The sequence below is a fragment of the Hemitrygon akajei genome, chromosome 23 (genome assembly GCF_048418815.1).
Source record: "Hemitrygon akajei chromosome 23, sHemAka1.3, whole genome shotgun sequence".
NCBI classification, from domain to species: domain Eukaryota; kingdom Metazoa; phylum Chordata; class Chondrichthyes; order Myliobatiformes; family Dasyatidae; genus Hemitrygon; species Hemitrygon akajei.
Window position 1 is genome coordinate 6404529 of NC_133146.1, and position 22970 is coordinate 6427498.

A 22970-nucleotide genomic window follows, 5' to 3' on the forward strand; every position below is an offset into this window, starting at 1 on the left:
GTCTGTCAAATTTTTAGTTAAGTCGGAACAGGTACATACTGTTCTTATTTAGCGTCAGTTAGTCAAATGTTTGTCTTAGTATTAAGTATATATTTTACCTTTCTATGCAGAGCTTTTCTTTTTCTCATCATAAATGGCCTTGTAGCAGCTGAAGCCCTCGGTAACTGTACAGTAAACTTTGGTGAACCTCTCTGTATTAGTATCTTGCTCCGCTAACTTTGCCATCCCTGCTTCAATGAGATGAAAGGCCTCAGCTAACTCTTTCGTCAAAAACTTTTTCTGTTCTGGAGTTTTTAGGTCCCAGTCTTCTTCCTCAAATGCTGTCATCACTTTATCCTTTAATATTGTTCTGATCGTTGACCGACTGCAGCCTAACGCCTTTCCAATGACCGATGGCATTTCACCTCTTTTTGATCGCTTTATTTCCACTTTATTTTCAATTGTGATTGTTTTCCTTTTCTTTGATGCATCAGCAGCACTTGCATCGGATTTATGCTTTGGAGGCACGGTTACAAGGGTAAATACGAGAAAAAGCCAAATACAAAGTTACACACTCAACACAGTGTTAGCGGCAAAGCGATCTGACTTAAAATGACGGACAGCGTTCTCCTTCCTCGAGTCGACGAACCACTGAAGCCACGCAATGTTTTCATGAGGGTCACAAAGTAGTGCCTGTGTTCATTATTACGAACCATTGTACTTAACTCATATTTTTAACATAATAGGCTTTATGGCAGTTTGTTCGTAAGTACGAGTTGTCCGTAAGTCAGACGTTTGTGACCCGGGAACTGCCCGTACTAGGAATGGTGATAAAACAGATACATTTAAAAGACTCTTAGAGAGGCATGTGAATGTCAGAAAAATGGAGGACTATGTGGGAGGGAGTAGTTAGATTGACCTTAGGGTAGGTTAAAAGGTCAACAACAATGTCATTAGTCAAAGGGCCTGTACTGTGCTGTGATGTTCTGCTGTATGTTTTATATAAATACTAATTTGGCTCTTTATGTTCTAATTCTAATTCTCTCATTTAGGATATATTTTTGTTATTTTTGGCCTGTTTGCTTCCTTCTATTCACTATTTTATTTATAAGTAAAGTCTGAGCAGTACTTAATACTAAATATATTTGTGGCATCAGTGCCTTCAAATCACAAAAGCTTAAGACTGTACTTAAGATACAGGAGCAAAATTAGGCAATTCAATCATAGTTGATCCATTTTTCCCCTCCTCAGCCCCACTCCCCGGCCTTCTCCCCATAGCCTTAGATGTCGTACCCAATCAAAAACCTATCAAGCTCTGTCTTAAATACACCCAATGACCTGGCCTCCACAGTTGCCTGTGGTAACAAATTCCACAAATTTCCCACCCTCTGACTAAAGAGATTTCTCCACATCTGTTTTAAATGGACACCCCTCTATCCTGAGGCTGTGTCCTACTGTCCTAGGCTCCCCTACCAGGGGAAACATCCTTTCCACATCTACTCTGTCTAGGCCTTTCAACATTCAAAAGGTTTCAATGAGATCCCCCTTATCTTTCTAAATTCCAGCGAGTACAGAACCAAAACTATCAAATGTTCCTCAATTGATAACTTTTTCATTTCTGGAATCATCCTCGGGAACCTCCTCTGAACCCTTTTCAACACCAGCACATCTTTCCTCAGATGAGGAACCCAAAACTGCTCACAATACTCAAGGTGAGGCTTCACCAGTGCCTTATAAAGCCTCAGCATCACATCCCTGCTCTTGTATACTAGACCTCTTGAAATGAATGCTAACATTGTATTTTGTCTACCTCACCACTGACTCTACCTGCAAGTTAACCTTTACAGTGTTACAGTGTTCTGCAAGTCCCCTTGCATCTCAGATTTTTGGATTTTCTCCTTGTTTAGAAAATAGTCTGCACAGTTATTTCTTCTACCAAAGTGCATGACCATGCATTTTCCAACATTGCATTTCGTTTGCCACTTTTTTGCCCATTTTTCTAATCTAAGTCCTTCTGCAGCCTTCCTGTTTCCTCAACATTACCTTCCCATCCACCAATCTTTGTATCATCTACAAACCTGGTAACAAAGCCATCTACTCCATCATCTAAATCATTGATATAGTTCATAAAAAGAAACTGTCCCAACACCAACCCCTGCAGAACACCACAGGCCACTAGTGGCCAACCAGAAAAGGATCCTTTTATTCCCACTTGCTGCCTCCTACCAATCAGCCAATGCTCTAACCACGTTAGTAACTTTCCTGTAATACCACAGGCTCCTAACTTGGTAAGCAGCCTCATGTGTGGCACCTTGTCAAAGGACTTCTGAAAGTCCAAATATATAACATCCCCTTTATCTATACTACTTGTAATCTCCTCAAAGAATTTCAACAGGTTCGTCAGGCAGGATTTTTCCTGAAAGAAACCATGCTGACTTTGTCCTATCTTGTCCTGCGTCACCAAGCCCTCCATAACTTCATCCTTAGCAATCAATTCCAACATCTTCCTAACCACTGAGGTCAGGCTAAATGGTCTATAATTTCCTTTCTGCTGCCTTCCTCCTTTCTTAAAGACAGTAGTGACATTAGCAATTTTCCAGTACTCTGGCACCATGCCAGAATCCAATAATTTTTGAAAGCTATGAATGCCTCCACAATTTCTACCACTACCTTTTTCAAAATCCTAGGGTGCAGTTCATCTTGTCTGAGTGACTTATGTACTCTCAGCTCTTTCAGCATTTTGAGCACCTTCTTCCTTGTAATAGTAACTGCACTCACTTCTCTTCTCTCACACCTATCAAAATCTGGCACAATGCTATTGTCTTCCACAGTGAAGACTGATGCAAAATACTCATTTAGTTCATCCGCCATCTCCTTGTCCCCATTATTATTTCTCTGGCCTCATTTTCTAGCAGTACTATATTTATTCTCATCTTGCTTTTTTTTTTACATACTTAAAAAAAGCTTTTACTATCCACTTTGATATTGTTTGCTAGCTTGCTTTCATATTTAATTTTTTCTCTCCTAATGATTCTTCTAGTTGCTCTCTGTTGGTGCTTAAAAGCTTCACAATCCTCTGCCTTCTGACTAATTTTTGCTTTGTTGTATGCCATTCTTTTGCTTTTACATTAGCTTTGACTTCCCTCGTCAGCTGCTGTACTATTTTGCCATTTAAGTATTTATTTGTTTTTGGAATACATTTATCCTACACCTTCCTCATTTTTTTCCAGAAGCTCATGCCATTGCTGCTCTGGTGTCATTCCTGCCAGCAGCTCCTTCCAATTTATTTTGGCCAACTCATACCACTGTAATTTCCTTTATTCCACTGAACTACTGCTACATCAGACTTCACTTTCTCCCTATCAAATTTCAAACTGAACTCAATCATATTGTGAACACTGTCTCCTAAGGGTTTTTACCTTATTACATAACACCCAATCCAGTATAGTTGATCCCCTAGTAGGCTCAACGACAAACTGCTCTAAAAAGCCATCTCATAGGCCTTCAACAAACTCACTCTCTTGAGATCTATTACCACCCTGATTTTCCTATTCAGGTTGAAATCTCCCATGACTATCAGAACATTGCCCTTCTGACACGCCTTTTTTATTTCCCATTGTAATTTATCATCCACAGTCCAGCTACTGCTGGGAGACCCATATATAACCGCCATCAAGGTCCTTTTACCCTTGCAGTTTTTTAACTCAACCCAGAAGGAAGCTACATCTTCTGATCCTATATCATATCTTCCTACTGATCTGATGCCATTCTTTACCAGCAGAGCCACATCATCCCCTCTGCCTACCTTCCTATCCCTCCGATATAACGTGTAACCTTGGACATTCAGCTCCCAACTACACCCATCCTTCAGCCACGATTCAGTGATGGCCACAACATCATACCTGGCAAACTGTTACATTGCAACAAAATCATCCACCTTATTTCTCATACTATGTGCATTTAGATACAACACCTTAACTATTTAAGTTGGCATTTGATAGATATTCTTCCTTTCATGACCTCCTGGTCATGATCTTCCATCTCCACCCAACATTCCACTTCTCATGACTGCAAGAATTCTAGCTTTATACTTGTCTGCTCTCACATCCAAGGATCCAAAAAAAAAGTCCTTTCAATTAAAGCAGCAACTTACTTGCACTCTTTCCATTCTAGCCTACTGCATTCAGTGTTCACAATCTGTTTTCCGTCAGAGTGGAGAAGCCAAACACAAATCAACAACTGCTTTGTACAGCACCCGTGTTCAGCCCACTGTGGTAAAACTGAGCCTCCGAAATGCCTTCTCATTTCAATTCTCCAGGTGAATCCCACTCTGACCTATCTGTCAGTGACCGCCTGCACTGTTCTAACAAGGCCCAGTGGAACAGCACCTCATCTTCCATCATAGCTTCCTTGACTCTATGTTGAATTTAACGATTTCATGCAACTTGTTTTGTTCTGTTTGTATCAGAATTGGCCAATTATGCTGTGGGTTGTCCATCTGTAAGAGTACCTCAGATTTGTTTTTCTCCCTCTATTGAGCCTGCCCAACCTGCTTCAGATTTTCACATGCCCAGTTGTTTGTTTCTTTCTTTTCAATAGCCCCCTTTCATCCATAACTATGTAGGTTTATCAGAAGCTTATTGTTATGGAATCCTTGGCCTCACCCTGGTGTCTTTATTCAATCCATTCTTCCTACTCTCTCACTGCCTCTTGAAATTAACTTGTCCTTTCTTTCCCAGTTCCGACAGAGGGGCTTCATTCTTACATTAACTTTGTTTCCCTTTTCACAGATGCTGCCTAACCTGCCAAATTATTCCACCATTTATCATTTTTATTGTTATTATAGATCCTCTGTAGCAAGCAATTTAAGATGAACAAGGTACTTATTTTAGACCTAGGTTAGCTTTTCTCAAATATGGCACAAGAAAGGCATCTTACAATTTGAATGAAGCTCAGCCTGATTACTGTGTATCACTTGTTACAGTGATACGCTGTGTAGAATTCTGAAGTTCATAGTTGCTGTAACTTAAACATGTTCAGAGTATACTCATCACTAAGTCCTGACAGGTCCGTCATTCACCTGCACTCACTAATCACTATTTTGAATTGTTGCCCCTCATGCGAATCCATTGCCATGTCCATGCCCATGAATTGTTGAAGTACGGACAGCATGCCTTCAGCTAATTGAATACTATTGTTCCTACAAGTACATCAAATATCTATTTTCTCACACTATAGATATTGTGCAAAGATAATGTATGCTATGGTAGAAAAGCATTGCCTTTATCCTTTCCTTTAGAATTTACTACTGTATTAATTTATAACTTAAGGATATTTTACTGGAAGTGCCTAAGTTTTGTTACATCACTTAAGCATAAAATGGAACAGTCCTCTTTCATAATAGACTACACTTTTTAATTCAATATAGCATTGGCTGGTTCATATTACTGCATGGTTTTGTTAATCTTGAGCCCGGGGGGATCCAGCTATTAGAGGTAATTACTGCTGTTAATTCACCTGACCCCATAGTAATTGCTAAATTGGATATTGACAAAACTGCATCGCCCTTATTGCAGTAGTAATCAGCCTAACCATTTACTCATATGACATTCCTGGAAAACCTCCTGCCATTGAGCTATTGGGTCAAAATATTTTAGATCAGACCCATTGGCTGAAGTCACTGCCTACTATGGGCAATGCATTCTGCCATAGCATACCTATTAACTTATACTATGTACAGATCAAGGATAGTTATCTGCCCATTCCTGTAACTGTACTCCAGGCATCATCCAGCTAGCCTCATTTGATTGTTTGAAATATTGCGGAACATTGGTAACTCGGGTTGGCTATTTGGGAGTTTAACTGATCGCTGAGCTTGGCAAAGTGCTTGCAAATGTTTTGGCTCCAATGGAGAAGCCATCATCAGTGTGCAGTTGAGAGTATTGTCTCCTCAGAATGCCAGATTATATACTCTTCCAGGGTTCGAATGAATATTGATTAGACATTGTAATCTGGTTGGCTGGTTCAAAACAATGAACAGTTTAGCATTAGAAGATTCTAATTGGCTAGCTTTGAGGGAGGTCTGTTAGAAGTGTTTGCTAGCAATTCATTGATTGTGATGTCTGTAAGGGTTCATATAGGGGATCTATGTTGATGTGTTTGTTGATAAATCCTTCTGTAGGGAACCACTCTGAGAAATTCTCATTCTTTTCTTGTTCTTGCTCAAGTCAAGACTCTGGCTGTGGTCCATTTGAAATTGTGTCCTTTTTCTTCATGAGCTGACACTAGCAAGAGAGCGTCATGCCTTCTGCTAACTAGGTGATGCTCATGTAGCCTGGTCGATAGTTTTCTTCCTGTTTGATTGTGATTGTGATTCTTCATTCGATTGTGTGAGATAATGCTTATAACATCTTTATTTCAATCCAGTTGAAATATCTCCCACTATCATTGAAAATGTGATTAAAAAGCATTACATCAAAACTGTCTACTAATATTTCAAGAAATGTTTACTCTTTCATTAGACTTTTTATTAAAAAGTTAAAAATGTGCTGTCAACCCAAAATGCCCTGAACCTCACCTTCCTCAGATGTCACCACAGTCTGTTGAGTGTTTCAAGTATAGGCAGATTGCCTGTAAAACTGGTAGAATCTTCAAAAAGCATTAACACCAGCTGCAACCCTGCAAGTTCCCTTTATTTTGAGCTATTACTTCATGAAGCCAGTTATAAAGTTCACAACAACTAATGCTTTAATAGAAGTGGGCAGCTTGCCATTGAGGGAAAGGGTGGAGTTTAGAAGAGTGCCGAATCTGTTGGAGTTTAGCAGAGTGAGAGGGAACATGATTGAATCATGATCCTGATAATTCTTGACAGGGAGAAGTGTTATGTTTACTCCTGTAGGAGAATCTAGAACTTGGGATCACCACTTAAATTAACAAGCCCGGTTCTCTTAATTATAAGCTTTCTCGTCTGTATAGATGTTTATATGTGCCCAGCAATGTCAATGTACATCATGCATTGAATAATATTTTAAAGCCACTGAAGTCCATAATGAATGATGAGGCAACTACTAATTAGCTTGTCTTGACATCTACAAGTTAAATGCATTCATAGAATTTTCCTTGGATTATGGTATATCACAAAAACTCTAATTACTGTAATTTTCTGCAGATATACTAAGGAGATCATTCTAACTGGTTGCATCACCATCTGCTATGTATGGACCACTGCACAGGATCAGTTTGCAGAGAATTGCAAGCTCAGCCAGCTCCATTCCCAGCACTAGCCTCCTCAGCATTGAGGACAACTTCAAAAGGTGGTGTCTCAAATTAGTATCAGAATCAGGTTTAATGTCACCGCCATATGCTATGAAATTTGTTGATTTTGCAGCAGCAGTACAATACATCATAACAGAGAAAACCAAAACTGTGAATTACATACACAGACACATACACACATAGTACATTAAATGGTTAAATCACATAAGTAGTACAAAAACATAAATAAAAAAGTAGTGAGGTAGTGATCATGGATTCTATGTCCATTCAGAAATCGGACGGCAAAGGGGAAGAAGCTGTTCCTGAATTGTTGAGTGTGTGCCTTCACTGTTCTGTACCTTCTCCCTGTTGGTAACAATGAGAAGAGGGCATGGCCTGGGTGATGGGGTCCTTAATGACGGATGCCGCCTTTCTGAGGCACCGCTCCATGAAGATATCCTGAATACTACAGATGTGGCATCCATCACCAAGGACATGCTCTCTTCTTAATACTCCCATTAGAGAGGAAGTTCAGGAGCCTGAAGACAGACTCTCACATGTTTTAGGAATAGTTTCTAACTTCTGCCATCAGATTTCTGAACAGACAATGAACCAGCCCATGAACACTACCTCACAATTTTCCTCTCTTTTTGCACTACTCATTCAATTTAACATTTATATACTTCTTATTGTATTTTGTTGCATTTTTATGTATTGCCACAAAACAGCAAACTTCATGACATATGTCAGTAATATTAAACCTGAATTTCATTGAAAGAATAAGTAGAGCTCAGAAACCGCTGGAAGAAAGATCGACTCTTTGGAGGAATTGTATTCATACGAATGTGTTCAAAAAGCAACAGATGTCCTCACAGAAACTTCTAAGTGCAACTACAGAGTACAGGGAAGATGACAAGGCCACTCACTGCCAAGGTAACAATGGCCGTGAATTGTAATTGGCCGGGATACTTTCAAGCCAGAGTTGTACATCCATGTACCATGTACAGGCTTGCATCAACAATTGCATAAGGGAGGTCAGTGACATCTGCTTGGTAGTGCTGCAGATATTTCATTTCATCTTGCAGAATCAGCATGCAGACATGTGAAGATAGCAGGCTACCCAGGATTTATGTTGCTTTACAGATGCCATAGCAACACTGAGATTAAGGACAAACACAAAAGGAACTGCATTCATGTACAGTTGCTACATGTACAATTGGTATAAAGATTAGAAGTGGGAAAATATAGAAAGTTTGCAGCACTGTAAGCCACGTAAGCCTGTCCAGTCCTGTGGATAAATGTCCAATATTCTACAGAAATCAGGAGTTCTCATCTTGCAGCAGAGTACTGTGCTGTCTGCAATTAAGACACCATAGCAAACCACAGGACTGGGGTATCATTAAGCAATTTTTTACTCCAGTGTGCAACTAACATGCAAGCAATAAATTCCATAGTGCCATGTGGTATATGATGGAGCAGACAGATTTTATGTTAATGATTCTGCTGCCTGGATTGCTTTGGATTTCAGATTTCAGAGTAACAGTATAGCAATGACTCCACAAAAACTTGGCAGAGTAAGCTTTTATCAAGAAGATACAACTGGAAGACAGGAGGCGAAGGTGAAGAAGAGGATGGCAGGCTGAAGAAAAGAGGCATTCAACAGGTGTGAGAAAGAGAAAAGTATCAAAGCATCCAGAATATGAACTTTGTTTCTTCGTAGAGGCTGTCAGATTGTATGAAAATTTCCTTCAGTTCCTATTTCAGCCTCTTGCTGCCAAGATGTTTGCAAGTAATTAATATGACTGAAATACCAGCAAATGCAATCCTTGGGCAGTGCCACATCTTACCTTCCTTTTGTTTCCGACATCCACTTGGACACAAAATAAAATCCTATGCATCTAAACACTCCAATCCCAATCTGTAAATCAATGCACATTACCTGCACACTGACATAATTTGATAACCTTTTATGCAGAACCAAGTTGTTCGTTTCTCTTAGCCTTTCTTTGTAATTCTAGTGCTATATAAATGGCCACAGTATGGCTGGTGGAAAATTGTTTATATTCATGGAAGAAGACTACAAATGGAAGTTCAGTAGTTCTCAGACTACCAGTAACTGCTGACCTAACATTATGATTGATCCATCTGCACTCTGAAATGATCTATCAACCTCTTCATTCCAGGGGTAGCTAGGACAGACAATAAATTTTGGTCTCGCCAGTGACACCCACATCCTAGAGTGTACTTGAAGAAAGATAGCCTGACTTTAGATTGATTTTTACAATGGGTGACAGCCATCTGGCTAGCAGATAATACTAACTGGAATGATGGTGGCGAGATCATAAATGTGCAATACGGCCAGTGATGCCTCAGCCATTGTTGTATTCTGTTGGAAGAGAGATTGTTGGATTACTGCAACATCCTTGCCTCCCTTTTTGATACTGGTATTTGCTTTCATGTTGCCAGAAACCTGGTCCACATAGTAATATTAAAAAAAGCCACATGAATATTCAGAGAATGGAGAGACATGGATCAAGTAAAGGCAGATGAGATTACAAACAAGAGAAAATCTGCAGATGCTGGAAATCCAAACAACACACACAAAAAACCGGAGGAACTCAGTAGGCCAGGCAGCATCTAGGAAAAGAGTACAGTCAACGTTTCTGGCCAATACCCTTCCGCAGGACTGGAGAAAAAAATGTTGAGGAGTAGATTTAAAAGCTGGGGGGAGGGGAGAGAGAAACACCAGTTGATAGCTGAAACCTGAAGGGGTGGGATGAAGTAAAGTGCTGGGAAGCAAATTGGTAAAATTATAGATAAAAAAAATTGATAAATTGGTAACAGAGACAGAAGGCCATGGAAGAAAGAAATGGGGGGAGGAGCACCCGAGAGAGATGATGGACGGACAAGGAGATAAGGTGAGAGGGAAGAGGGGATGGGAAATGGTGAAGGAGAGAAGGGTGGGGGGACAATACTGGAAGTTCAAGAAATTGACATTCATGTCATCAGGTTGGAGGCTACCCAACAAAATACAAGGTATTGTTCCTCCAACCTAAGTATGGCCTCATCACAACAGTGGAGGAGGCCATGGATGGACATATCTGAATGGGAATGCGAAGTGGAATTAAAATGGGTGGCCACTGGGACATCCTGTTTTTTCTGGTGGACTTTTTCTGCCTTTTTCTGTGTGGCGAAATGGTCTCTCAATCTTGTCAGGTCTTACCAATATACAAGAGGCCACACTGGGAGCACCAGACACAGTATACAACCCCAACAGACTCACTGGTGAAGTGTCGCCTCACCTGGAAGAACTGCTTAGGGCCCTGAATGGTAGTGAGGGAGGAGGTGTAGGGGAAGGTGTAGCACTTGTTCCGCTTGCAAGGATAAGTGCCAGAAGGGAGATCCCTCTTGGGAAGGGACGAATGGACAAGAGAGTCGCGTAGGGAGCGATCCCTGTGGAAAGCAAGAATTTGTCTCTTTCACTAATTTAATTCCCAGCTCTTTACTTCATCCTTCCCCCTTCAGGTTTCACCTATCACCTTGTGTTTCTCTCTCCCCTCCCCCACCTTTTAAATCTACTCCTCAGCTTTTTTTTCCTTCAGTCCTGCCAAAGGGCTTCGGCCTAAAACATTGACAGTACTCTTTTCCTAGATGCTGCCTGATCTGCTGAGTTCCTCCAGCTTGGCACAACATCATGGATCAAAGAGCCTATTCCTGGGCTGTTCTATTTTCCAGATCCATTCGGAAATCTTCATGGTAATGGCAGCTTCCATTTGGACTTGAACGCACTGTACTTATGCAGATTCTCAGTCTAAATCTCTAGATTACTAGACCAGTATTTTATCAAACTCACACTCACCAAAGAAATTATATTCAGTGAAAAACCTGAGTAATTCCTGGGCACAGACCAATGAATTTCCAATGAGAAATAATACCAATTAGCTAGTTAAGAAGAGAATATGATTTTTTGAGGGAAAACTCTTATATGCGGGATAAAAACACAATGCATAGTAGCTGAAGATGTTGATACCAGTACCTCCAAGGAGACTGTGTAGGAGAATTCAAATACATTGGCCTCGACCTTAAAACTAAGAGAGATAATTACTCTTTTGCTGGTATAATTAACACTAACAGCCTTTGTCACTGTTCATATCATAGTTGACTAACCAAATATGCTCTCTTCTCCACCTACGGAAGGAGGAAATAAATGAGATTAGACAAATTTTGTTATCTCTTGTCACTCACCAAAGGCAAAGCATCAGAAATAATGAGATGTGGGTTGATACAAATATAGTCATACACTAGATGGCAACAAACGAGATTGTTGCTCAGCAGTATATATATATATGACAGATTATGATAGATGGGTGAAGAATAAAAAAATCTATTTTATATTCAAATAACTTGGAAAAAAACAACCTTGGAGGAAAGGATAAAAGTAGTGTCATAGTCATTTGTATTTTTAAAAACTGCAACAGGCTCATAAGTGCATTGATTAATATTTCATACCTAGCCAGCTGCTCCTTGCGTTTCTGGTTGTGGTACTTCTTTTTCACATTCTGCAGTTCCTGGGCTAAACGATCAATCTCGTGCTTATACTCCTGACTCTGTGATTCAAACATGTTCAGCTCTGAAGTCAAAGCCTTTCAAAATGAATTAAAAAAACAGATTAAAGATCATGATGTTAGCAAACTTCTGGTTCCTTCTTCCAAACAGTTATCTCTTGTTAATAAGCTATTGTAACATATTTGCAATTGGCTAAACAATGTTATTTACCAAACAGCCTATAGCATTATGAATTACTTACAACACCTAAAACCTCAAGGAATGTACTTCAAAACTGGAAGTGAACAAAATCTGTAAATTGCAAAGGTGTAGGTTCACTTTCAATATCACTTTGAATTGACAGTTTTTGAAGTGGACTATAAAACCTCATTTTACAGGTGAAGGCTAGTATTTTTCTATCACTAAAACTAGACAGTTTACTTTCTATTTAAAATACTTTTGTAATTCAGTAACTGTCTATCTGCAGAATGGTTCGATATTGACAGATCAATCTTCAAAAATAAGTAAAGCAACAGCGTAAGAAGATAACCACAGTTTTGTTCTGTGAGGCTCTACCACTAATTACAATGCTCAGAAGATGAATGCCCCACCCCCAAACTTAAAGTTGGTATATTTTTGAAAATTGTGTATAAAGGTTTTTTAATTTTTCCTGATATTGCTTGTGTCTTCATGAACCAGCAATCTCATATAAATCTATCAATGTGACAGTTTTTTTATGGCATAATAAGAAAAGATGCCTTCTCAGCAGCATTTCCTCAGCTCTGCAGAGAATTACTTGTGGGATCGAGGATCTCAAATACAAGTTTTCAGATTCTGAGCATTCAAAGTCAAAACTAAAGTCCAGTTTATTGTCAAGTGCTCAAGTGCATGGAAACATTGGAAAGCTTACTCGCAGCAGCATCATAAGAACATAGCAGCATTTACAAGAAAAACATAAATTAAGCAAAGATTATACACAATTTTATTTACAAGTAGGCAGAAATCGTACAAAAGAAAACAATGCCCATTCTAGTGCAAAGCATTCAAAATGGTTAGAGTGCTGCTGAACTGCAGTGATTAGGATTTTGCCTGTTGGTTCAAGAACCGAATGTTTGTAAGCAATTAAACGTTTTTGAACCTGATAGGCCTGGACTTCCTGATCTTAGCTGCAAAACGATGGTGTGACCCGCATGGTGAAATTTGTTGATAATTGCTGCCTACTTGAGGCAGTGTAAAAGAGAGGAGGCTGTTTTTTAGTTTCTTCATAGTGAAAGAGCATTAATTTTTAGCTAATAAATTACATGAAGAGATATAAATTGACAAAGCCTAAGCCACAGGCAGAACAAAACATTATCCTGTGCTTCAGAAAGGAAAAATGTCTCTTAAAATTTGATGAAAATGTACTTTTTACCCAAATGAGATACAGATGTTTCAGGGTTGGGGAGGTTAATGAACATAAATTGTTAAGAATTTATAGAAAAACAGGCAACAATTGATTATTATATCATTTCAAACCCACATATTAAATACCTTATAAGATTAATATGAAATGTTTAGGTGAATTAAATCCCAGTGACCAATTAAACAATCTGCACCTCCTTCTATAACTGATTCCACCATACAGTACAATGTTTCAGAAAACAAAGCAAACATCTCTCTTCTGATGAGAACTGCTGATCAAAAACAAACACTGCATATCATTTATTACCGTATTAATATAAGGGCACATTTTTATTGAGTGTTTCCTAACTTAATTTAGCTTTTTTTTGACAATGATGTATAAGGCGAGGATGATTAATGAAGGTAGAGCTGTGGATATTGTCCACATAACAAACATAAGGCATTGACAAGGTCCATCGTGGGAGGCTCATCCAGAAGCTTAAGACGCATTGGATCCATGGTGAATTGGCTATTTGGATTCAGAACTGGCATGCCCATAGCAAACAGAGGGTGGTGGTTGAAGGGACTTATTTGCTGTAATTACCAGTGTTCTGCAGGGATCTGTGCTGGAACCTCTACTGTTAGTGACGTACATAAACAACCTGGTTGAAAATGTAGTAGATGTGAGGGTTAGTAAGAATGCAAATGACATGAAGATTGGTGGTGTTGTGGATAGCGCAGAAGACTGGCAATATAGATCAGTTACAGATAAAGGTGGAGAAATGGCAGATAGAGTTCAATCTGGCCAAATATGAATTGTTGCACCTTGGTAGATCAAATGTAAGTGCAATGGCGAGATCCTTAACAGTGTTGATGAGCAGAGGGATCTTGGAGTCCAAGTACATTGCCCCTGAAAGGATGCTTTGAAGAGGGTGCAGAAGAGGTTTACCAAAATGCTGCCTGGATGAGAGAGCATGTGCTACAACAAGAAGTTGGACAAACTTGGTTTGTTTTCTCTGGTGCAAAGGAGGGCTGAGGGGAGACCTGACAGAGCAATAAAGAAAGGGAAGATAAATTATGAAAAGAAACTAGCACAAGATATAAAAATGGATAGTAAAAGTTTTCATAATTATATAAAGCAGAAAGGGCTGGTGAAAGTGAACGTAGGTCCCTTGGAGGAAGAGAAGAGGGATTTCATATTAAGTAATGAGGTAATGGCAGAGGCTTTGAATGACTATTTTGTGTCGGTTTTCACGGTGGAGGACACGTCTAACATGCCAAAGAGAGATGTTATGGATGCATTAGGAGGTGAGGACCTCAATACAATAGCTATCACTAAAGAGGTAGTGCTGAGCAAACTTGTAGGCCTGAAGATAGATAAGACCCTTGGTCCTGATGGTATGTATCCCAGGGTACTGAAAGAAATGGCAGAAGTTATAGTAGAGGTTTTGGGCCCACAACTGTTCTTGATATACATTAACAATCTGGAAGATGGGACCGAGCGTAGTGTATCTAAGCTTGCTGATTATACTAAATTGAGTGGAAAAGTAAATTGTGCAGAAGATATGGAGAGTCTGCAGATAGAGAAAGATAGGTTAAGTGAGTGGGCAAGGGTCTGGCAGCTGGAATACAATTTTGGTAAATATGAGGTCATCCACTTTGGAAGGAAAAATGAAAGAGCAGATTATTATTTAAATGGTAAAAAAAATTTGCAGCATGCTGCTGTGCAGAGGGACTTGGGAGTGCTTGTTCATGAATCACAAAAGGTTGGTTTGCAGGTGCAGCAGGCTATCAAGAAGGCAAATGTGATGTTTGGCCTTCATTGCTAGAGGGACTGAATTTAAGAGAAGGGAGGTTATGCTGCAACTGTACAGAGCACTATTGAGGCCACACCTGGAGTACTGTGTGCAGTTCTGGTCTCCTTACTTAGAAAGGATATACTGGCTTTGGAGTCAGTGCAGAGGAGGTTCACCAAGTTGATTCCAGAAATGAAGGGATTCAACTATGAGAAGAGATTGAATCGCCTGGGACTGTAATCACTGGAATTCAGAAGAATGAGAGGAGATCCTATAGAAACATATAAAATTATGAAAGGGATATATGTTAGAGGCAGAAAAGTTGTTTCCACTGATAGGTGAGACTAGAACTAGGGGACTTAGCCTCAAGATTCAGGGGAATAGATTTAGGATGGAGATGAGGAAAACTGCTTTTCCCAAAAGGCAGTGAATCTGTGGAATTCTCTGCCCAATGAAGCAGTGGAGGTTACCTCTGTAAATATATTTAAGACAAGGTTGGGTAGATTTTTGCATCGTACGGGAATTAAGGGTTATAGGAAAAGGCAGATAGGTGGAGATGAGTCCATGGCCAGATCAGCCATGATCTTATTTAATGGCAGAGCAGGTTCAATGGGCCAGATGGCCTACTCCTGCTCCTATTACTTATAAGATTGTGAGAGCCATAGAAAGAGTGGACAGACAGTATATTGAAATACCAGAGGGCATGCATTTAAGGTAAGATGGATAACTCCAAAGCAGTTGCGAGTGCAATTTTTAATTTTGTTAAAAAACCACAGAGTGGTGGATTTCTGAAATGTGCTGCCGGGGTGGTGGTACAGGCAAATACATTATTTTTAAGAGATGTTTAGATAGGAACTTAAATATGTGGAAAATGGAAGGACATTGATATTGTGTAGGTATAAGTGATTACTAATTAATTTGGTTTGGCACAACATTGCGGGCCGAAGGGCCTGTTCCTGGGCTGTATTGTTCTATGTTTTATATAATGCCTGAGAATCTCTCTTCCATGAATTTTATTACCCAAACACTCAAAATACACAGGAAAAAATACATGTCCTTATTGTATTAAAGAAGAATGCTGAAACTTAACAAGATGAGCTCACGGGTATCTTCTAAAGGTTTGTCTCACTGCTGATTAAATGGAAAACAGTGCATTCATTTTAGATCAGAAGTAGAAAATGGGAGTTAATCTGTCTCACCAAAATGACTCAAGTAAAATCCTTATAGAATTTTATGGTAGTCATTACCCATGTTTCCTACTAGTGCTGTGGTGCCTACAAGAAAATAATATATAATTTGGATAGCTTTAACCATGGCATTTTGGTCGACATTAACTTATTCGGAGCAGGAAGGCTGCGAGTGAACTGCTGATTTTTCGGAATGAAGGGAGTTTTTTTTATACTCGGGTTAAAGAGAGGTGAGACTGCGCAGGCGCATGACGTCAGCCAGTTGAGCGCAAAAGGTTTAAAAGAAGGCAGCCATATCCAGCAGGCAGTGTTGGAGCGGGCAGCAGAGTGGTAGGGCTTTGGCTCAATGGGCTTAGGCAGTAACTGGACGAGGTGAGGTAGAAAGTATATGTCTGAGGCCAGTTTTCTGTGCTCAGTGCCAGATGTGGGGGGGGGGGGGGTCCTGGAGTCTCCCAGTCCATATCTGCGCCAGGTGTGTCGAGCTGCAGCTCCTGAGGGACCAAGCTAGGGAACTGGAGAGGCAGCTCAATGATCTTCGCCTAGTGAGGGACAGTGAGGAGGTGATAGAGAGGAGTTACAGGCAGGTGGTCACACCGGGGCCATGGGAGACAGACAAGTAGGTCACAGTCAGGAGGGGGAAGGGAAAGAGTCAGGTACTAGAGAGTACCCCTGTGGCTGTACCCCTTGACAATAAGTACTCCTGTTTGAGTACTGTTGGGGGGAGGGGACAGCCTACCTGGGGGAAGCGACAGTGGCCATGCCTCTGGCACAGAGTCTGGCCCTGTGGCTCAGAAGGGTAGGGAAAGGAAGAAGAAGGCAGTAGTAATAAGGGGCTCTATAGTTAGGGGGTCAGACAGGCAATTCTGTGGACGCAGGAAAGAAATTCGGATGGTAGTTTGCCTCCCAGGTGCCAGGGTCTGGGATGTTTCGGATTGTGTCCAAGATATCCTGCGGTGGGAGGGAGAACAGCCAGAGGTCGTGGTACATATTGGTACCAATGACATAGGTAGGAAAAGGGAAGAGGTCCTGAAAAAAGACTACAGGGAGTTAGGAAGGAAGTTGAGAAACAGGACCACAAAGGATTCTCATGATTACTGCCGGTGCCATGCGACAGTGACAGTGGAGGATAAATGTGTGGCTAAGGGATTGGAGCAGGGGGCAGGGATTCGGATTTCTGGATCATTGGGACCTCTTTTGGGGCAGGTGTGACCTGTAATAAAAGGACGGGTTGCACTTGAATCCCAGTGGGACCGATATCCTGGCAGGGAGGTTTGCTAAGGCTACTGGGGAGAGTTTAAACTAGAATTGTTGGGGGTGGGAACTGAACTGAAGAGACTGGGGAAGAGGAGGCTAGTTCACAAATAGAGAAAACTTGTAGACAGTGTGAGAGGGAGGATAGGCAGGTGATAGAGAATGGACGTGCTTAGACCAAAGGCTTGAGATGTGTCTATTTTAATGCAAGGAGTGTTGTGGTCAAAGCGAATTAGCTTAGAGCATGGATCAGTACTTGAAGATATGATGTGGTGGCCATTACAGAGACTTGGATGGCTCAGGGACAGAATTGGTTACTTTAAGTGCTGGGTTTTAGATGCTTCAGAAAGAACAGGGAGGGAGGCAAAAGATGTGGGGGTGTGGCACGGCTGCAGAAAAGGTGGACGCCATGGAGGGATTGGCTACGGAGTCTCTGTGGGTGGAGGTTAGGAACAGGAAGGGGTCAATAACTTTACTGGGTGTTTTTTATAGGCCACCCAATAGTAACAGGGATATCAAGGAGCAGATAGGGAAACAGATCCTGGAAAGATGTAATAATAACAGAGTTGTCGTGATGGGAGATTTTAATTTCCTAAATATCGATTGGAATCTCCCTAGAGTGAGGGGTTTTGATGGGGTGGAGTTTGTTAGGTGTGTTCAGGAAAGTTTCTTGACAAAGTATGTAGATAAGCCTACAAGAGGAGAGGCTGAACTTGATTTGGTATTGGGAAATACCAACTGTTTACGATTTATGTCAATGATTTAGATGAAGACATTGAGAATAACATCAGCAAATTTGCTGATGATACTAAGCTGTGTGACATGTGATGAGGATGTTAGGAGAATTCAGGGTGACTTGGATAGGCTGGGTGAGTGGGCAGATACTTGGCAGATGACGTTGAATGTGAATAAGTGTGAGGTTATCCACTTTGGGAGTAAGAACAGGAAGGCAGATTATTATCTGAACGGTGTAAAGTTAGGTAAGGGAGAAATACAAAGAGATCTAGGAGTCCTTGTTCATCAGTCACTGAAGGTGAATCAGCAAGTGCAGCAGGCAGTGAAGAAGGCTAATGGAATGTTGGCCTTTATTACAAAGGGAATTGAGTACAAGAGCAAGGAAATCCTCTTGCATTTGTACAGGGCCCTGGTGAGACCACACCTGGAGTATTGTGTACAGTTTTGGTCTCCAGGGTTAAGGAAGGACATCCTGGCTGTAGAGGAAGTGCAGCATAGATTCACGAGGTTAATTCCTGGGATGTCCGGACTGTCTTACGCAGAGAGGTTAGAGAGACTGGGCTTGTACACGCTGGAATTCAGGAGATTGAGAGGGGATCTGATTGAAACATTTAAGATTATTAAGGGATTGGACAAGATAGAGGCAGGAAATATGTTCCAGATGCTGGGAGAGTCCAGTACCAGAGGGTATGGTTTGAGAATAAGGGGTAGGTCATTTAGGACAGAGTTAAGGAAAAACTTCTTCTCCCAGAGAGTTGTGGGGGCCTGGAATGCACTGCCTCGGAAGGCAGTGGAGGCCAATTCTCTGGATGCTTTCAAGAAGGAGCTAGATAGGTATCTTATGGATAGGGGAATCAAGGGATATGGGGACAAGGCAGGAACCGGGTATTGATAGTAGATGATCAGCCATGATCTCAAAATGGCGGTGCAGGCTCGAAGGGCCGAATGGTCTACTTCTGTATCTATTGTCTATTGTCTATTGAAATGAACCTGGTTGGGTGTCAGATTTCTCAGTGGGAGAGCATTTTGGAGATAGTGATCATAATTCTATCTCCTTTACAATAGCATTGGAGAGAGATAAGCATTTAATTGGGGTAAGGGGAATTATGAGGCTATCAGGCAGGAAATTGGAGGCTTAAATTGGAAACAGATGTTCTCAGGGAAAAGTATAGAAGAAATGTGGCAAATATTCAGGGGATATTTATGTAGAGCTCTGTAAAGGTACTTTCCAATGAGACAGGGAAGTTATGGTAGGGTACAGGAACCGTGGTGTACAAAGGCTGTAATAAATCTAGTCAAAAAGAAAAGCTTACAAAAGGTTCAGAGAGCTAGGTAATGTTAGAGATCTAGAAGATTATAAGGCTAATAGGAAAGAGCTTAAGAGGGAAATTAGGAGAGCCAGAAGGGGCCATGAGAAGGCCTTGGCAAGCAGAATTAAGGAAAATCCCAAGGCATTCTACAAGTATGTGAAGTGCAAGAGGATAAGGCGTGAAAGAATAGGACCTGTCATGTGTGACAGTGGGAAAGTGTGTATGGAACAGGAGGAAATAGCAGAGGTACTTAATGAATACTTCACTTCAGTATTCACCATGGAAAAGGATCTTAGTGATTGTAGTGATGATTTGCAGCAGATTGAAAAGCTTGAGCATGTAGGTGTTAAGAAAGAGGATGTTCTGGAGCTTTTGGAAAGCATCGAGTTGGATAGGTCACCAGGACCAGACGAAATGTACCCCAGGCTACTGTGGGAGTCAAGGGAGAAGATTGCTGAGCCTCTGATGATGATCTTTGCATCATAAGTCAAGTCAAGTCAAGTCACTTTTACTGTCATTTCGACCATAACTGCTGGTACAGTGCATAGTAAAAATGAGACAACGTTTTTCAGGACTATGGTGTTACATGACACAGTACAAAAAACTAGACTGAACTACTTAATAAAAAAAAACACAAAGAAAGCTACACTAAACTACAGACCTAGACAGGACTGCATAAAGTGCACAAAAAACATGCAGGCATTTACAATAAATAATAAACAGGACAGTAGGGCAAGGTGTCAGTCCAGGCTTCGGGTATTGAGGAGTCTGATAGCTTGGGGGAAGAGACTGTTACATAGTCTGGTCGTGAGAGCCCGAATGCTTCGGAACCTTTTCCCGGTTGGCAGGAGGGAGAAGAGATTGTATGAGGGGTGCATGGGGTCCTTCATAATGCTGTTTCCTTTGCAGATGCAGCGTGTAGTGTAAACATCCATAATGGCAGGAAGAGACCCCGTTGATTTTCTCAGCTGACCTCACTATCCACTGCAGTGTCTTGCGATCCGAGATGGTGCAATTTCCAAACCTGGCAGTGATGCAGCTGCTCAGGATGCTCTCAATACAACCCCTGTAGAATGTGATGAGGATGGGGGGTGGAAGATGGACTTTCCTCAGCCTTCACAAGAAGTAGAGACACTGCTGGGCTTTCTTTGCTATGGAGCTGGTGTTGAGAGACCAGGTGAGATTCTCCGTCAGGTGAACACCAAGAAATTTGGTGCTCTTTATGATCTCTATCAAGGAGCCGTCGATGTTCAGCGGGGAGTGGTTGCTCCGTGCCCTCCTGAAGTCAACAACCATCTCTTTTGTTTTGTTCACATTAAGAGACAGGTTGTTGGCTCTGCACCAGTCCATTAGCCGCTGCACCTCCTCTCTGTAAGCTGACTTAAATGGGGACGGGAGAGGTTCTGGAGGATTGGAGGGTTGCAGATGTTGTTCCTTTATTCAAGAAAGGGAGTAGAGATAACCAAGGAAATTATAGACCAGTGAGTCTTACCTCAGTGGTTGGTAAGTTGATGGAGAAGATCCTGAGAGGCAAGATTTATGAACATTTGGAGAGGTATAATATGATTAGGAGTAGTCAGCATGGCTTTGTCAAGGGCAGGTTGTGCCTTACGAGCCCGATTGAATTTTTTGAGGATGTAACTAAACGCATTGATGAAGGAAGAGCAGTAGATGTAGTGTATATGTATTTCAGCAAGGCATTTGATAAGGTACCCCATGCAAGACTTATTGAGAAAGTAAGGAGGCATGGGATCCACAGGGATATTGCTTTATGGATCCAAAACTGGCTTGCTCGCAGAAGGCAAAGAGTAGTTGTAGATGGGTCATATTCTGCATGGAGGTCAGTCACCAGTGGAGTGCCTCAGGGATCTGTTCTGGGACCCTTAATCTTCGTGATTTTTATAAATGACCTGGATGAGGAAGTGGAGGGATGGGTTAGTAAGTTTGTTGATGGCACAAAGGTTGGAGGTGTTGTGGATAGTGTGGAGGGCTGTCAGAGGTTACAGCAGGACATTGATAGGATGCAAAACTGGGCTGAGAAGTGGCAGATGGAGTTCAACCAGATAAGTGTGAGGTGGTTCATTTTGGTAGATCAAATATGATGGCAGAATATAGTATTAATGGTAAGACTCTTGGCAGTGTGGAGGATCAGAGGAATCTTGGGGTCCGAGTCCATAGACGCTCAAAGCAGCTGCGTAGGTTGACTCTGTGGTTACGAAAGCATATGGTGTATTGGCCTTCATCAATCATGGAACTGAATTTAGGAACTGAGAGGTAACGCTGCAGCTATATAGGACCCTGGTCAGACCCCACTTGTGTACTGTGCTTAGTTCTGATCGCCTCACTACAGGAAGGATGTGGAAGCCATAGAAAGGGTGCAGAAGAGATTTACAAGGATGTTGCCTGGATTGGGGAGCATGCCTTATGAGAATAGGTTGAGTGAACTCTGCCTTTTCTCCTTGGAGCGAAGGAGGATGAGAGGTGACCTGATTGAGGTGTACAAGATGATGAGAGGCATTGATCGTGTGGGTAGTCAGAGGCTTTTTCACAAGGCTATAATGGTTGCCACAAGAGGACACAGGTTTAAGGTGCTGGGGAGTAGGTACAGAGGAGATATCCGTGGTAGGTTTTTTACTCAGAGTGTGGCGAGTGCGTGGAATGGGCTGCCGGCAACGTTGGTGGAGGCAGGTACGATTGGGTCTTTTAAGAGGCTTTTAGATAGGTCCGTGGAGCTTAGTGAAATAGAGGGCTATGGGTAAGCCTAGTAATTTCTAAAGTAGGGACATGTTCGGCATAACTTTGTGGGCCAAAGAGCCTTTATTGTGCTGTAGGTTTTCTATGTTTCTATGTTTTTATATAGTGTGCAATGAACTATGTGTATTGTATTCTTAAAAAGCAATTTTTAGTTAGCAAGATTTACCAACATTACTCATCAGCACAGCTTCTTTCAATCTGAACTTGCAACTTGAGGTAGCTTTCTAAAACATATTTTTAAAAATTTTCCTTTCACTTATTTTTAATTATGTGTATTGAAAGTAGAAATGTCACCAACACCAAAAAAATGGCTGAGAAATGTTATCAACTGCAACTGTACAAAGATCTGAATAAAGTGTCATACCCTAAAAAAGATACTGTCAACCCAGCATAGAAAAGGACACGGTAAAGATAATTGCACTATCAATTGCTCTTCAAATATTACTCTGAGCAAGATTAACACAACAACATATAGATCAAGTATCTATCTGAAGGGTGTAATAGTCTTGAAGAACTGTAAAGATTTAGAAATACTGTTAAAAGTAGCCTCTGCAACTAACATAATCACATTCACTGCAGTTAGTGAGCTAGAGGTAAAAACTATGAGTGATAATTAAGATCAGTCCTGAACCAATCATTTATGTTGCTCTGTCCTGATTCTTGAACATTGTTGGAGTTTGATACATCCAGGCAAATTTAAGGTTTTCTCTTTGCTACAATAGCCACAGAGTCCAGGCTTCTCGCAGGTGTGCAGTTGGAAGAAGTCGGCAATCATACAT

At 41.1% G+C, this 22970-nt stretch overlaps 1 protein-coding gene across 1 annotated transcript in view; it reads right to left on the bottom strand.

Moving 5' to 3' along the window:
- Positions 1–22970, bottom strand: part of cfap58 (cilia and flagella associated protein 58) — a 272272-nt gene that overhangs the window by 105434 nt on the left and 143868 nt on the right. The window contains exon 17 of the mRNA XM_073026872.1: positions 11743–11876. Coding sequence (XP_072882973.1) covers positions 11743–11876 — 134 coding nt within the window. The remainder of the gene's footprint in view (positions 1–11742; positions 11877–22970) is intronic.